Here is a 14146-nt window from a genome sequence, read left to right as displayed (position 1 = left end):
CTCCAACTTCCCCCCCTGCCAACCTGATCACCCTTCATGGCCCCCCTGCTGGCCTGATCACCCCATGCAGCCTGCTGTTCAGTCGTTTGGTTGTCCCTCACTAAGCCCCCTGCCAGCCTGGTCATAGGCAGCCATCTTGTGAGGGTGTGGGTTAATTTTCATCTCACCTCTTTATTATATAGGATATGCAAATAATTTATATAATTCATTTCATTGTGTATAATTTCTATCTCAAGCCTTTGGATAACTGGAGAAAGGGCGGCCCAGACATTTGACCCATGCTGTATGGATTACTCATCTGAGAGTTTAAAAGACAGGGTCAGCTTCATGGGTGTGTAACTTGAGCAGTCACCAGGGCCTACTCTTAGAAGAGCCTCATGCTTGGTTTATTGCTTTACCATTGTTGTCTTGAAAATTTTTAATTGTTGAACAAGGGGCCTTGCATTCTCATTTTTCCCTCAGCCTCACATTGTTTAACCCATTCTGGCTAAAAAGAATCTTAATATATTAAGAGCCAAAGTCTTTCATGTCATCCAGGCCCCGAGTGTTCATTGCACTCTATTTCTATACTTCATGAACTCAACAGGAGAAGAAGAGCTGAGGACCACCAGAGTCAGAATTGCCAGTCAGTGGGAGGATCTACCTATATTGTGGCCAATCATAGATTTCAGATGAACAAAACAAGCTTCTACTCAATAAGTGAGATTTCCAAGTACAGTGAAACCTGGTTAACAACTTTGGCTAGTGAGTGAGGTAATGCCACAGATGGGTAACTTGGAACATGCTTTGGATTCAGCTGTCCTCATACTTGCGATAAATCTTGGCCTAGAATATGGGGAGTAGCTGGGCAAAGATAGGTATAAATAACTTCACATTAGGAATATTTTTATGATTTATAAAAAGTCCTTCAATGCTTCTGTACTAAGCTAAATGAAAACCTGAACCCCTCTTGGAAGCCGCCTGCACGTGAAAAATGTTGCCCCAACTGCTGCTTTCAGGGTCGCAATTTTTATTGCCAGCAGGCGATCCGATGGTGGGGAAATTCCTCGCAAAAGCCCACAGATGCCCATTTTAAAGCATATCGTGTACTATTTTTATCTTCTAGAAGTTGAAAGGCTGCTGGCATCTGTAAGTCACCATTTAAAAGATAATAATGATTATTATTATTTTGCTTCCAAAGCAAATGATCCTAGAAGAACTTGTTTACTACTTGCCTTAATTAACTTATGCAAACTTAACAATTAAGATCTAGGTAAGCCGAAACCGGTTTGGCTCAGTGGATAGAGCGTCGGCCTGCGGACTGGAAGGTCCCAGGTTCGATTCCGGTCAAGGGCATGTACTTGGGTTGTGGGCACATCCCCAGTAGGACATGTGCAGGAGGCAGCTGATCGATGTTTCTCTCTCATCGATGTTTCTAACTCTCTATCTCTCTTCCTTCCTCTCTGTAAAAAATCAATAAAATATATTTAAAAAAAAAAGATCTAGGTAATATTTCAATTTTAGGCTGACGATTTTCCTCATGAGCTCAGAATTTATTTACAACACAAATATTTAAACTTTCTGAGAACATTATGCTTTTAAGATAAAAATTAAGTAATAACATAGTTTCTAGAAATCCCCATTAGTGATAAATGTGAAGCATTCATGTGCAATGGCACATTCAGGTATAATGTGATTGGTGTCAGACTTGGGTTCAAGTCTCTGCTTTGCTATTTACTATGTGATCCCGGGTACATGACTTGATATTTCCAAATTCATAACAGGATAACAACACTGAATGAATAAGGCTGATGTGAGGATCCATTACATAAGTGATGTAAGTGTTCAGCACAGTGACCGGGACAGGATAAACACTCCACAAATGCAGCTATCATCATTGATAAGATTTTCCCTCCAGAATTTTAATAGATTAAGTAGTTACCTTATTGACAGGAATCATGTTTTTGACATTATAGTAGAAGCCAAAATAAACCATGTTGAAAACTCCATGACGTCCCAAAGTTGCTGTAAATCCTTTGTTGAGGCCCTGGAGTCCCAAACCTTCCTTCTTAATGATGTGTTTTGCGTAGCTCATAGTGGATGGCTGCTGCAGGAGAGAGGGGCAAAGCCAGAAAAGATCATCTTTGGGAATGTGAGATAGAGTAAATTACTATATAGCTATCCTTCAAGCCAGAATTATTAGGGACTTCTTTCCCCAAACATGAACAATCAGGTCTAAATCCATGCTTTTAAAATTAGGAAACCCAAAAAGTAAACAAAATTGCATGTATAACAACAGGCCTTAAAGGGAAGATTGTTGGCAAAGAGAAACATCTTTGGTGGAATTAGTGAAACTAATGTCATGTAATAACTATCACCACTTTCAACATGTTAATAGTTGTATTCAATTCTGGATTATCCACACTAATGGAGGGGATTAGCTATATGGATATACTGTTAATCCATAACTGTGTATAATCCAAAAGGAATTTATATTTGGTTCCTGAATTCAGTGTATTTACCTTTCCATTTCTGTTTTCTAAAGCAAATGTTACATTGCCTCAACAGTTTAAATGGGTGCTAAGCTAGAAATCAGGCCTGGCTAGATGATTGTAGACTCCCTCCAGCGGGCGGGCAATCAGCATGTGTATTACTTGCTGTGATAAATGACAAATCAGTGGTGTTGGGAGTACTGGGTTACCTCTAATTCACTCCTTTGCAGTCCTCTGATTGATTACCGAAGGTTGAAATACCTTAACTGCTGGAATCAGTCTACTGCTATTTCTGGAACACGCTAAAGAGCTCACTGTTCATTACAATACAATTATAACAACTTATGTGGGTTTTTTTTTAAAAAAGGTTGTTTCCTTTTTGAAAGTATAGTACAAAGGCTATCTCTTCTTGTTAAATTTTCAATGGTAAATAGAAGAAATATTCAGTATTTATTTATTATTTTGCCCATAAGGCAAGCGGCTGGGCTGATATTTGTTTGCTATTTCACTGGAGCAGGTTGCTGGCGTGGTCCTGGCGTCCGATGTGCTTTCTGACTAAAGTGTTCTTATCATGTGCAAGTAAAGCTGCATCGGCAGAACAGAACAAAACAAACCCAATCAAGGCTTTTTATCTAACTTGTATTTATAGCTATGTCATTAACATGATGCATTAAATGAGCTTGTTTATATAGTAAATCCTATAGTTTTTGCTCATAAATGTTTTTAAAACTCTAGCTATAATTCTACACTCAGCGTCATCTTTTCAGTTTAATTAGAATAAAGTATATTGAGCTTCAGAAAATCCTTTTTGTAACATGAAAAAAAATCACATGAGAATGTATCTTAAAACTACAAAAGACATTTCATATAGGAGAACCAAAAATTCTCAGAAGGTTAGAGTTCACTCTGTTTTACAAAACGGGACTTTTTTGTTTGTGTTCTGGCACATTTGACTATTAACCCAACTTATTCATTTTGATTTTCAAAGTAGACTTGAGGACAAGTTGAGCAGAAGTTCATTTCTGTTGGAGAGACTCTGGATGTGCTGAGCAAACTGCTCGCCACTGCTCTCTTGCCCTGAGGAAGGCAGCCTACAGGGCGGGGGAAGGAGAGGTGGCAGTTCCACGGGGCAGGGCAGGCACAGGGCAGAAGTGAGGCCTCCTGGGCCAAGGTTGATCAATAGTGGTGCTCCCTGCATCCAGCCCAGGCTTTCCCTCCCTCCTCACACACTCTGAGGCCTTGAGGTTCAGGAAGATGAGAACCCATCTAGATTCTAGAGCAAAGGAGGAACCAACAGCCCTGAATGAAAGTGCAGATTAGCATAGCTTTCTCTAAGTGAAACAGATCTAAAGATGTTTCTATTGTTTAAAAATCCCAGTGTGCTAAATTACAGAATTAAAAGAGTAGACTTCTATTAGATCTTGGTGAAGGTGACTTTTACTGATGGTCTAGTGCAGTGATGGCGAACCTATGACACGCGTGTCAGAGGTGACACATGAACTCATTTTTTGGTTGATTTTTCTTTGTTAAATGGCATTTAAATATATAAAATAAATATCAAAAATATAAGTCTTTGTTTTACTATGGTTGCAAATATCAAAAAATTTCTATATGTGACACGGCACCAGAGTTAAGTTAGGGTTTTTCAAAATGCTGACACGCCGAGCTCAAAAGGTTCACCATCACTGGTCTAGTGTCTGCTTTTCATTGCTTTGGGTGGTAGGCGGGTACAAGAAAGTATAGCACATGGATTTTGAATTCAAGTGCCTTATTGAATTTGAACTCGCTATGAATCATTAAAGAAATCAAAGGGTAGTATAGTAGCTAGAAATAGGGGGTCAGAGCCAGACAGCCCCAGGTCTGAGTCTTAGCAGTACCACTTGCTAGGTCAAGTGATTATTTCATCCTCTGAGTTATCTTCACTTTACTCAATTATGAAATAAGGATAATAATACAATCTTCTTCACAGGATTGTTATAAGTAAGTCAATGAACTATGTCCTATGTAAGAATTCACTGTATGTTAGCTGTTAATAATAGCAACAAGGCTTATAAAAAGTAGTTATAATAATTAAATAACAGATGGGAAATGACAATCAAAAGGTGGAGGCTGATTTGAGGGAGAGGAAGGACATGGATAACTAGCCTCCTCCTTCTCATTCCTTCCTTTCCCTTTTCTAGAGCCCAGGACCCTTGTAACAAAGTCTAAAAGAAATGCATCCAGAATGCAAATTATAGGTCGACTTCCTCTGAGGCTCACCAAATCCAACCTCTGGGCTAGAGATCTCCTTCCATGGTTAGTTCCTTACCCTGGAAGCGTTCCTCTTGGGAGCAGTAGGTCCTGTAAATTGCCTCTTCCCTATCCCTCAGTAAGAATTATCAGTGAGAACTCTCACGTGATAAGGTTATGGCCTGTAGAAGCAAGGCCACATAGGAGCAAAGGCTGGGAATGGAAAAACACACTAATCAGGCCTTCACCTCACACATTCATGTATGTTAGCAGGTATCTGCAACACAATAAGTGCTCATCAATATTATCCATATCATAGATTCTTAGTACTTTATATAGCATCTTATTTAATCCTCTCAACAGGCGTGTGAGATAGGTATTATCATACCCCCATCTGACAGATGAGGAAACGAAGGTCACGTTACTGGCAAAGATCACAGAGTGAGTGGTAATGTCAAGTGCAAACTGAGCACCCCCCACAACTCCAAGTTCGTACTTTTATGCTCTGCTTAGATTTGCCATCGTAGCATATATGATTTCTTCTAAAAAACCCTGTAAGGTGGGAAGTGGGTATATTCTAATTTTTCAGGTAAGGAGACCAAGGATTGTTAAGTAATATTCCTAAAGTGAAAATACTGGTAAATGGCTTAACCAGAATTCTGCTTCTAACCCAGTGCTGTTCACATTCTGTGGACTCATTCTTGTTATACATACGCAGTAAGATTTTCAGAGCCTGATAATCAAACTCATACAGGTAATAGATACATAATAACACAAATACATTTTTCTGATAACTCAGGGCATTGAGAGTAAGGAAAACCTGAACTGAAATTCCCATAAAAATTATGTGTGCTTTTTGCTTCATTCAGTGACACTGCATCACACAAATGTAAGCAAATATTTAATTAGAAAGGCAAAACGTGACTTCCACTAGGATGCTTAAATAGGAAAATAGAGAGTCATTTTGACTAGATCTCTGCAAACACAAGGAATTTTACTAAACTTATTTGATTACTGGACTTCCATTTCAAAACCAAATGGTGACTGATTAGCAACATCAGCCAAATGATTCCAATACTATCCAGCCCAGCAGGTCACCCACAGTTTGGTTTCCTTCCAATATTTAGATTCACTCCAGTTTTCATATTTAGTTACCAAATGTGGGCCAAATGGCACTCTAACTTCCCTAGATGTACCTTTTATTGACTGGACCAGAGCTGCAAGCATGGGAGAACAGTGGATCGGAATGTAGCTGATTTTGTGATACCACACAGCTTTCCCTGCCAGAAGTATTTCCATTTGAAGGAACTCAAAGTCTTCTTTAACTTTGACCTCTGCTGTTGCCAAGTGTGAATTGGTGGGAACTCACTGTTTCTTCCTGCACCATTTATTTAACAATATCTACCGAGCACCTCCTAGTTGCCATGCACTGTGCTAAGTGTAGCACTTTGCCCATATCCTAGAAACATAAATGTTTTTGCTTTGGTTTTTATTTGGAGAGATATGCTGATAATTTTTGTATCTACCCGTGAGAATATTCCATAATAATTATTAAATATGGAATCAAATTTCTGTTTTAAAAGTCCCTACGTCGCTTAATGGAAAGAGAAGGCCCTTTGCCTGTACAGTGCTCCCAGGCACCACTCCAGGGCACTGATTCCTTACTCTCTGAGAGCCCAATATTACCAACAAATCACTGAGATGCCTTATGGCAGCCTAAGCTATTTTTCCTGGTGTTCCTCCATCCAACTACTGTCCATAGCTGGCTCTGATTAGCTTGTGAGCTCACAGACAGAGGTTTCAGGTGGTGAGTGCTGTTCCCGGGTAAACAGCTATCAGAGAATGGCCAGTAGGTACAGGCGAGGGGTGCGTGTCAGTGGATTTCTCATTCCTTCCAGCCAGGGAAGAGCTCTCGGCACACCAGGTCAAAACACAGCACGCTCCACATTTGTTCCTTTACTGCTTCCTACAGCAAGGTGAATTTTGCTGCTTTTTAGAGCAAATAGAATAAGGATGTTGCACTGGATTTCATCACACCGTTGAAAAGCAAACTGTGAGACCTTTATACCGTGAAGTGAGTGTCCACATCAGGGTCCTCAGAAAAATACTGCTTTGTTAAGAAAGAGAAGACCCAACTGCTACATTCAGGTAGGAAAATACCCATGCTCTTCAGGAGATAATCACTTATGCTTTTCATTACTCAAATGAAGTCTTGAAGCATTTTCATAAATTTGAAAAAAAATTGAGAACAAAATGTAAGTGAGAGGAGAGGAATCAGGCTGAAAAATCCCACATTTACAATTTATTTTAGCTTAGATACATCACTAATTCATCATTACAGTTTATTTGAATAGGGCATGATTATGGACAAAAAGACACCCCAAATATAATTATGTTGTATCTAGAGTTTTACATTTGATAAACAGATCCATTTTAGAACAATCTGTGAGTGGAGAATGATTTGCTATAAACAAACTCTCCCAGATGCTGAGCCACAAGCTACATTAACACCAGGTTGATGCCCAATAATGGTGCCTGGAGGAGCATGGGGCCCTCTGGGTGACCAGTGCTGACTCTGCCGGCCAGGCCCCTGCGCAGTGGGCAGGCAGGGAGGCGGTGGCCTTAGCACAGGGGAAACTGCTAAGAAGAAACTGACAACATGGCTGCTTTTTTGTGGGTCCAGAAACACTTGATTTCCCCCTAAGTGTCGTAATTAACCACATTTCTTTATCTTAATGAAAAGAAAGAGACCTCAATGTTAATGCTGTTTCTTAGAGCCATTCACACTCCATTGGGCTTAATTTTCCTTATCCATAAAATAGAGATAAAACCACTCATAGGGACAATGGGAGGATTTGAAATATCAAGTGTGTGTGAGCAGTTACCAGACAATGGGATTAGAGGGAGGTGTCTGCAGAAGTCATCAATTATTTTTTCATTAGATAGATCTGTATTACTTGTGGAAAAAACACACTGCATTACTTTTGCAATTTACAGAATTACATGAATTTTCTAAAAAAATTAAATAGGAAAAAACATGTAAGGCATGTTGCACAGTGTCTGGCATGTAGTAGATATTTTGTAAATGGTAGCGATTACCATCACTTCAAAGTCTCCATTCAGAAAGCAAAAATCTAGGGTTCCTGGCACAGCTGAATGGAAGGCTGAAGTCTATTTTCTGTAAATGATAATAGAGAGGCAACTTGGCTGCTGCCTTAGGTATTGTTGAAAGATAACTATAGGAATGGATTCATATACATAATTCACTTTTCTGCCCGCAAGAATCATAAACTGGAAAGAAATAATTTATGTGCTGAACAGTTTCCAGGCAGTGTTTCACATAGTAATGCAGGAAAAATTTGAACTTAACTCAATACATCATTCATGAACGTTGACATGCCCTTGAAGCTGGCTTTTACACTATCTGAAAACAGAGCCACATACTCACTCTCTATCTAACTCAACTTCATCTTCTTGAAAGAGATGATCACAAAATGTGGTCCTTTTATTCACCTTATGTTGACTCTACACAATAGATCTAAGTTTAAATATTTGTTAATTGCCTATGAAGAAAATAATCACTAAGCTTTGTGATGTCATATAAGATCTAATTGGTTTCTATTAGATTATTAAGCTCCCAGGATAAAGTGTTTAGAATTATATTTAGTGATATTATCCAAACTCAGATGAAAAAAAATCCCTATCTTTAAAGATGCTATCAATGATACATTTGCTATCTATTTATTGATCCTTAAATTATAATCACAGAGCATATGTAGAAGACTCATTATTCCTTTCTTGAACTGAACATCTTTAAAAACTAAATGGAGGAGAAAGAGGCTTTTGCAATTTCCTAAAGGTTTAGTTTCATGTTTGGGGGAGAGAATGATTATGTTCATATGTAATGCAGATAAAAATGACAGACTAGAAGGAAACCTGTGCCCCCTCCACACATCAGAAGCCAATCCTATAGACCTCAGGGAAGGAAAACATAACCCGTTAGCCAAATAATAACTTTGAAGTAGATTTCAAAGTGATGAGAAAAACTGGGAAACAATTCATACAAGATTTTGCTTCTGGGGAGAAATTCACATTTTTCCAGCCTAGCAGAGAGCATGCCAGCCAAATAGTGTTTTGGCCTCACGCAACTGATACCAGGTTTCCAGTTCTTATAAATAAATATACAGATAAAGAATGATGCGTCCGCTTAAGAGGGGAGAAAGTTCCTATAAGGACAAGCTACAGAGTCACACTTTTGGAAAGACTGGAAGTCTCCAATAGAGAAATCCTTGGGCTAGCCCTAAGCCAAAAAGACTACAGACCAGAACACTTTCCTTGGATTTAGTTTGAAGGACAGGGGGAAATTTGGGTCTATCCGGATTTTACCTGAACATGTTTTTACACCCACTGAACCAAACCAGAGCATGACAAAGCCGTGATTTATCTGCTCCCCACAGAAGGTCAAGCATATTTAAATTAGAGACAGGTTTTCTTTTTGTGACTGACCAGTTCACTATATTTGCTGTGAATTTTAAGATGCTGGCCAAGATTCTCATGTTGGGATTGGAGGAAGTGTGGCAGGGCTCATACTCTTTAGCTGATATGGTGGCAATTTAAAAAGGGGAGAAGGGACAAGCACACCTATTGAAATACTTTATACAGAAGCTGGAAGCAAAAGAAAGAAGTATCAGAAACTAAATTAACCACAATTTCCTTTAAATTTTTAGAACAGTTTATGGCTAACGTGGGTGGGAAGGCATATTTTATGGGTAACTTCTGACTGGCTAGAGAATAAGTTCTAGACCACAGAGGGGCAGCTGGAGCCAGCAGAGTACCTGCCATTCCTGAGAAATCCCGATGGGAACTGCACTTGGGGCTCCAAGAACATAATGGACACAGCCTCTGCTCTCAGCTAATAATGCCCTAGAACCCCAGCTGGAGGCCCCTGTCCTAGATCTCATGCTGCAGAGGGACCTGTTCTGGCTTTCTGCCAGCCATGCTCTCCCCACAGGGCCAAGAAGGCATCTACTTACATCCCACAACCTGCTTCTAGACCAGTGATGGCGAACCTATGACACGGGTGTCAGAGGTGACACGCGAACTCATTTTTTTGGTTGATTTTTCTTTGTTAAATGGCATTTAAATATATAAAATAAATATCAAAAATATAAATCTTGAGGGAAAACAAGATGGCGGCATAGGTTAACGCCGGAGTTTGCTGCCTCGAACAACCACTTCAAAAATACAACTAAAAGATGGAACAGACAGCACCCAGAACCACAGGAAGGCTGGCTGAGTGGAAATCCTACAACTAGAAGGAAAGAGAAATCCATACCGAGACTCAGAGGAGGCGCAGTGCGGAAGTGAAATACTAAGGTGCGGAGTGCATGTGGAGCGGGCCGGCAGCGGAGGGCGCGGTTGTTGTTTTCAATTGGGAGGGAGTTTCAGACTCTGAGCTCCAGATCCGGGCGAGTCTCTAGGGACCCATACTCAAACAGGAGAAGCGGGACTGTCTGGCTTTGGTCGGAACTTGAATGCAGCTTTCTCTCCCGGGACTCTGAGAGGCAGAGCCCCTGGGGACGGATCTGAGAGCAGCCATAACTGCTCGCTCTGCCCGCCCTGTAGATCCTAGGGGACTCGCCCCGCCCAAGCCTTACACAGAGGCATTTGTCGGATAGCCTTAGGCAAACGCTAGACTAGCACCGCCCTAGAGATCCAGCACAGAAGCTCTCCCACTGCAGACACAGCTGACTCTCATAGCCAGTTAGCCTGGAGGTCAATTCACCCCCAGTATTGCCGACAACAATCAAGGCTTAACTACAACAAGACTGCGCACAAAGACCACAAGGGGGTGCACCAAGAAAGCATAAAAAATGCGGAGACAAAGAAACATGACAGAAATGGAGGATATAGAGCTAAAAAACGCACTTTTAAGGTCTTTCAATAATTTTCTAGAAACTGCCGATAAACTTGATGAGATCCTCAAGAAATCTAAAGAGACCCTCAATGTTGTGATAAAGAACCAACTAGAAATTAAGCATACACTGACTGAAATAAAGACACCCAACAGCAGACCAGAGGAGCGCAAGAATCAAGTCAAAGATTTGAAATGCGAAGAAGCAAAAAACACCCAACCGGAAAAGCAAAATGAAAAAAGAATCCGAAAATACGAAGATAGTGTAAGGAGCCTCTGGGACAGTTTCAAGCGTACCAACATCAGAATTATAGGGGTGCCAGAAGATGAGAGACAGCAAGATATTGAAAACCTATTTGAAGAAATAATGACAGAAAACTTCCCCCACCTGGTGAAAGAAATGGACTTACAGGTCCAAGAAGCGCAGAGAACCCCAAACAAAAGGAATCCAAAGAGGACCACACCAAGACACATCATCATTAAAATGCCAAGAGCAAAAGACAAAGAGAGAATCTTAAAAGCAGCAAGAGAAAGAGACTCAATTACCTACAAGGAAATACCCATACGACTGTCAGCTGATTTCTCAACAGAAACTTTGCAGGCCAGAAGGGAATGGCAAGAAATATTCAAAGTGCTGAATACCAAGAACCTACAACAAAGATTACTTTATCCAGCAAAGCTATCATTCAGAATTGAAGGTCAGATAAAGAGCTTCACAGATAAGGAAAAGCTAAAGGAGTTCATCACCACCAAACCAGTATTATACGAAATGCTGAAAGGTATCCTTTAAGAAGAGGAGGAAGAAGAAAAAGGTAAAGATACAAATTATGAACAACAAACATGCATCTATCAACAAGTGAATCTAAGAATCAAGTGAATAAATAATCTGATGTACAGAATGAACTGGTTATTATAATAGAATCAGGGACATAGAATGGGAATGGACTGACTATTCTTGGGGGGAAAGGGGAGTGGGAGATGCGGGAAGAGACTGGACAAAAATCGTGCACCTATGGATGAGGACAGTGGGTGGGGAGTGAGGGCGGAGGGTGGGGCAGGAACTGGGTGGAGGGGAGTTATGGGGGGAAAAAAAGAGGAACAAATGTAATAATCTGAACAATAAAGATTTAATTAAAAAAAGATATACAAATTAAAAAAATATATATAAATCTTTGTTTTACTATAGTTGCAAATATCAAAAAATTTCTATATGTGACATGGCACCAGAGTTAAGTTAGGGTTTTTCAAAATGCTGACACGCCGAGCTCAAAAGGTTCGCCATCACTGTTCTAGACCATGCTCTGCGCACCAGGAACCATGGCAGTCCTTTGCTCCTTCATCACTCTGCTGTCGCCTCTAAGACTTGAGTGTAATGTTAACTACTGCTGCCTTAGTCTGTCTTCCACTGAAGAGTCCCTCTCAACTACCACAACTTCTTAGGAAATTTTCATGTTTGAAGGACTAATTTGTGACTCCCCTCCTCAAGCTGACAAAATAGGGAAAAACACAATTACTGTGCAGCATGTAGGGTGGTGCACACCCAGGAGGGGAGACATGCTGCCCCAGAAACTCACAGCACTGGCAGAACAAGAGTTATCTACCTGCAAAATAGGCCTCTGAGGAAACTTCTCTGCTTTCCTTAAAGGTGTCAAGCCATGATTCTGCAGCCACCTATCCATTCAGTGTTCCACCACAGCTGCTAGCTGTAATTGACTGAAAAGGCTGAAAATGAGCTTACTAGTTCGCAGCCTTTATGTGACGTGACTAAGAAGGCTTGATTAATAACCCTCATTAACTTTATATGATTATTCCAGAGGGAAAATGTCTTGATTCAGGTAGAATTCATTCTGCTTTAAATGCTTTTAGTGTCATCTCTAACTTCTGCTGCTATATGCTATTTATTTACAGCAAGCAGGTACCCAGCTAGTATTGATGATAGTGGACCTGTGTTTAAAGACCTTGTCAATAGGCACTGGAACTAGGCTGCCAGCCCTTAGGTCCTGCTAAAGAATTCAGGCTAAATGGGTCCTACTGGCAGCTGAGAATGACCTAAAGAAGAAGCCTGACCATTGCTCAGTAAGCTGTTTTCATGCCCACACTGGTGTCACTTGTGACTGCTCAATATTAATCAGGTCAATATCTCAAAATAACCTGTCTCTACTTGAACTTAAGGATTTATAAGATCAACTTGCATCTAGAAATAGTTATCTTTGGTTGAGTGCTTATCATGTACCAGGTGCTGTGTTAAGACTTGCATATATCATCACATTTAAATGTGCATCAAAAGCATCTTGTAATAATAACTACTAACACATTAAACCATCACTATATGTCAGACTGTATTGACAGCTTGACACTATCTGATGTGACCATTACTACTATCCTTCCCTAACAAAAGAGGAACTGTTTGAGTCCTAAATGGGCTAGCAAGTCATTCCTACCAGGATCAGTTGGGAAGGTTCTCCCTAGGGTAGGCTTGATCCTGGCAGAGCCATTAGAACATTTCTTTTGGATTACTTACTTTTCTTGTTACTGTTCTGTATTTTCTAAGTCTTATATGATGAGCAACTTTTAGAGTAAGTGTTCACAGAATACTTAATGTGTTCTCAGGGTAAAAATTCAACTACACAAAGCCATTTCCTTAAAATTCTTGCTTTCTTCTCCCCCACTCCAATCTCTTTCCCAGAGATAACCAGTGAAAAGTTTGTATTAATTCCCCTAGACATGCCTTTTCCTATAAGGACATGACTGTCCACATGTGGCTATTCAGCACTTGAAATGCTCTAGTTCAAATTGAAATGTGCTTATAAGCATCAAATATTCATGAGATTTAAAGACTAAGTATAAAAATATAGTGTAAATTATCTAATAATTTTTAGAGTGATTACATATTGAAATGATACTTTTTTGGATATATTGAATTAAATAAAATATAGTATTAAATTAATTTCATCTATTTCTTTTTACATTTTTTAATATAGCTATTAGGACATGCGGCTCACATTTCATTTCTATTGGATAGTGCTGCTCTAGATCATTTTAGTACATTTATACACTTATATGCATACACAAAAATACATATTTTTGGTGTTTTCTAACATAAATCTGCATTACCTTTATACTTGAATTTAAACATTTTTCTTAAAAAAAGTATAATTTTTAAATGCATTGGTAGGGGAGGGTGGGGGGAAGGGGGAGAGATCAACCAAAGGACTTATATGCATGCATATAGGCCTAACCAATGGACACAGAGAACAGGGGGGTCAGGGCATGAGTGGGGGGGGATAAGGAGGTAATGTGGGGATAAAGGCACATATGTAATAACTTAATTAATAAAGAAATTAAAAAAGAAGTATAATTTTTAAATGCATTGGACATTACATTAATTCCTTTCTTCCTCACTTTCTTTTTCTCTTCCTCTTCTCCTTCTCCAACCCCCAACCCTCATACTTCTTGACAATCTACAAAGCCTCAGAGTGAAGATAGCAATAATTATTCTTGGCCATACAAATGCTAAAGCAAGCACACCTAC

The 14146-nt window shown here is 39.7% G+C and overlaps 1 protein-coding gene across 1 annotated transcript in view; it reads right to left on the bottom strand.

The window, feature by feature from the left end:
• SLC25A21 (solute carrier family 25 member 21) overlaps positions 1–14146 on the bottom strand; it is a 512936-nt gene that overhangs the window by 25430 nt on the left and 473360 nt on the right. The window contains exon 7 of the mRNA XM_023751496.1: positions 1922–2086. Coding sequence (XP_023607264.1) covers positions 1922–2086 — 165 coding nt within the window. The remainder of the gene's footprint in view (positions 1–1921; positions 2087–14146) is intronic.

Source organism: Myotis lucifugus, unplaced genomic scaffold, assembly GCF_000147115.1.
Source record: "Myotis lucifugus unplaced genomic scaffold, Myoluc2.0 scaffold_22, whole genome shotgun sequence".
Classification (NCBI taxonomy): domain Eukaryota; kingdom Metazoa; phylum Chordata; class Mammalia; order Chiroptera; family Vespertilionidae; genus Myotis; species Myotis lucifugus.
Note: the sequence above shows the minus strand (reverse complement) of the source record. Positions and strands in the feature narration are given on the sequence as shown.